At 37.7% G+C, this 2,726-nt stretch overlaps 1 protein-coding gene across 1 annotated transcript in view; it reads right to left on the bottom strand.

The window, feature by feature from the left end:
- Window positions 1-1,701, bottom strand: part of LOC102207193 (uncharacterized) — an 8,162-nt gene extending 6,461 nt beyond the window's left edge. The window contains exons 1-2 of the mRNA XM_005748435.1: window positions 1,620-1,701; window positions 87-296 (exon numbers count right to left, since the gene is read on the bottom strand). Coding sequence (XP_005748492.1) covers window positions 87-294 — 208 coding nt within the window. The 5' untranslated portion in view covers window positions 295-296; window positions 1,620-1,701. The remainder of the gene's footprint in view (window positions 1-86; window positions 297-1,619) is intronic.
- Window positions 1,702-2,726: the final 1,025 nt, after the last annotated feature.

The raw sequence follows: 2,726 nt of genomic DNA, 5'->3' as shown, positions 1-2,726 counted from the left end.
GTGTGTGTGTGTGTGTGTGTGTGTGTGTGTGTGTGTGTGTGTGTGTGTGTGTGTGTGTGTGTGTGTGTGTGTGTGTGGTTACACACCTTTACATGTGTCTTCTTCCTCCTCAAGCTCGGCCAGCTCAGACAGGCTGAACTCCATAGGCTTGTACTTTGGTATGGGCCAGAATCTTCCCTCACTGACTTTGACCAGAGTCAGCAGATCCATCTTGTTATTTAAGTTGTTATTAGAGATGAGTTCTGCATCGGCTCCCACATTCTTAAGAACCGCGCTGGTTTCAGTTTGATACATCTGTGGACACCAAAGTCACAGAGCAGCTAAAAACAACTGGCATTGCTACTACTTCCGTGTCACTTTACTTCCAGCTGGTCTCCCTCCTGTACTGGACCACTTCATTTTTCAGTGTGTAGAGCTGATGTTGTGATTTTTTTTTAACTAAAACCATGACGTCTTCCCATCATGCCTCCTCACCTGCACTTTGATACAGGCCCCGAATATATTAAAATATTAATGAATATTAATTATTATTATTGCATCAGTTAGCGCACATTTAAAAACACTCTGGGAATGAGTTCACCCCTCTTTATGAGTTCTGTGATGGATTTTGGAATTGATCCCTCTATTTGTTGACTTTTCACTGTGGCGGCGGGGCATGAATCGCATGTTTGAGCTTTTTGAAGAAGACTTCGTCGTCTTCTAGCTTTTATGTTTTGCTTCTACAAACATCCTGACTGCTCAGCGATGTGTAAAAGCTCACTTTAAGTGATCCGTCATCATTGGCGGAGAAACTCTCTGTAGGTGATTAACTGCAGACTGGTCATACCAACTGTAACCTATCTGTTCTTGATTTTTATATCAATAACTTTTTATATTTAATCTAAAATTTACATTTTTAACCAAAAATATTTTGGAACAGGAATGGATTCATCAGTTTTTCCAAAAGTTGCATAACCTTTGTTTCTGTTCACTGCATCAGTAATGCAGATTACTACCAACAAACAAGATATTATGTGTTATAGATGCATGCATCTATACTGATTTAGCATATAGTAAGTACATAGTTGTAGGGCTGGACAACAAAAAAATAAAATGATTTATTTAATCCTTTCTGCAATAAATCAGTTCAATATCATCTTTAATGTTTCCAAATCATGCACAGAAAATGCTGTTCGCATGTTTAAAGGATGACAACATGCTGATGAGAAAGATCACTTAGAGATCATTTAAAGTCTGAGAGGGGAAAAAAAGCAGCCACATGAAACATACACTGTAACCAAGAAGCATCAAATATACACGAAATGCTGTTTCATTAGTTTTAAAAATATCAGATGTTAAATCAGGTAACAACCACAAACAACCCTTTGTGACAAGCTTCATCAGTATTTTAAGCACATTTCAGTTTGATTGTCAGTTTATATAAACATTTTTATTATGATCCCATTTATTACCCAGCCCTGCATATGCATTTGAAGTCATATCATTGAGCAAACAACATTAAATTAAAAAACTTTAAAACTATTTAAATTTGACCTCTGTTCAATCTTTGCTTTTATGGGTTAATTATGAATGAATGAATTAATCTGAAATGTTAAGGTTAAACCGTCGGGTCTTACCTTTAGTCACTTGAAAAACTGTAGTTAAAGTGCTTTAACTAGTCGCAGTGGTTTGTTGAGTTGAAATGTTTTCCTTTTGCTCTGCAATCCGTAATATGCAGCAGCCAAACCACAACTGATGGTATCAGATCAAAGAACACCCAACGCCAAAATAGACTTCACTGGAAAATCCTTGTTCCTGCTTGACTGGCACTAAGTCACACTTTGAGTAACGCAGTAAGGTCTTTAAAACATTTCCAAACCGTGAGCAAGTTATTCTGTTCATCTCATTTTTGAGATTTTCTTTTCTTTTCTGCATGTTGCAAACATTTATTTCTAAAATACTCTGGATGATGTACAAAATGTAAGTTACACAAATGAATGATCACTTTAAAAATGCATTTAAAAGAAAATATATGACATGCAGAAACTTTTTTTTTTAAGTTTTCATTTTAAATTAGCAACATGTTACAACAAGACTGTGAAAGTTGTGTAATACTTGGAGGGGCAGGTGTTTGGGACTTCTTCCAACTAGTGAGGTTAATTAGAGACTTAAGATACAAAAAGTTGTTTCAGAAGTAAAGAGAACATGTTTATGGTTCTGTTACGAAATACGTGGACAAATAATTCAACAATTTGAGAAGAATTTGAATTATTTGGATTTGTTTGTTTATGGGTCAAAATCTCTTGAAAGGGTTCAAAGGATCGAGAGAAATGCCTGCACACAGGGACCGGGCTGCACAGCTTGGATGTTGGTGATGTTCAGGTCCTCAGAGATGATTCTGTGGTGAAATATCTGCGTGAGATCATAAAACTCTGAAGACCATCAGCAGGGACTACAGCTCATCCGTGCATCCACACATGAGGTTCAAACTCCACCACATAAAGAACATAAAGAACAAATAGAGCAAACACGTCTGTCTTCTCTGAGCCTGAGCTCATCTATGATGGATGTAGGCTTAGGGGTAACCTCTCCTCTCCTCTGACCAATTAGAGTCTCAGACTCTGCTGGAAATCATGGATGCTGGATCCTACAGGCTGAAGAGGAGCAAGACCATCCAATCAGTGCAAAGTCAGCATCCCTAAAGGTATTTGGGGGGCATTAGTGCATTTGCACATGGCAGGTTACCC

Source organism: Pundamilia nyererei, unplaced genomic scaffold (genome assembly GCF_000239375.1).
Source record: "Pundamilia nyererei isolate P.nyererei 1_Seehausen unplaced genomic scaffold, PunNye1.0 scaffold00221, whole genome shotgun sequence".
Lineage (NCBI taxonomy): Eukaryota > Metazoa > Chordata > Actinopteri > Cichliformes > Cichlidae > Pundamilia > Pundamilia nyererei.
Note: the sequence above shows the minus strand (reverse complement) of the source record. Positions and strands in the feature narration are given on the sequence as shown.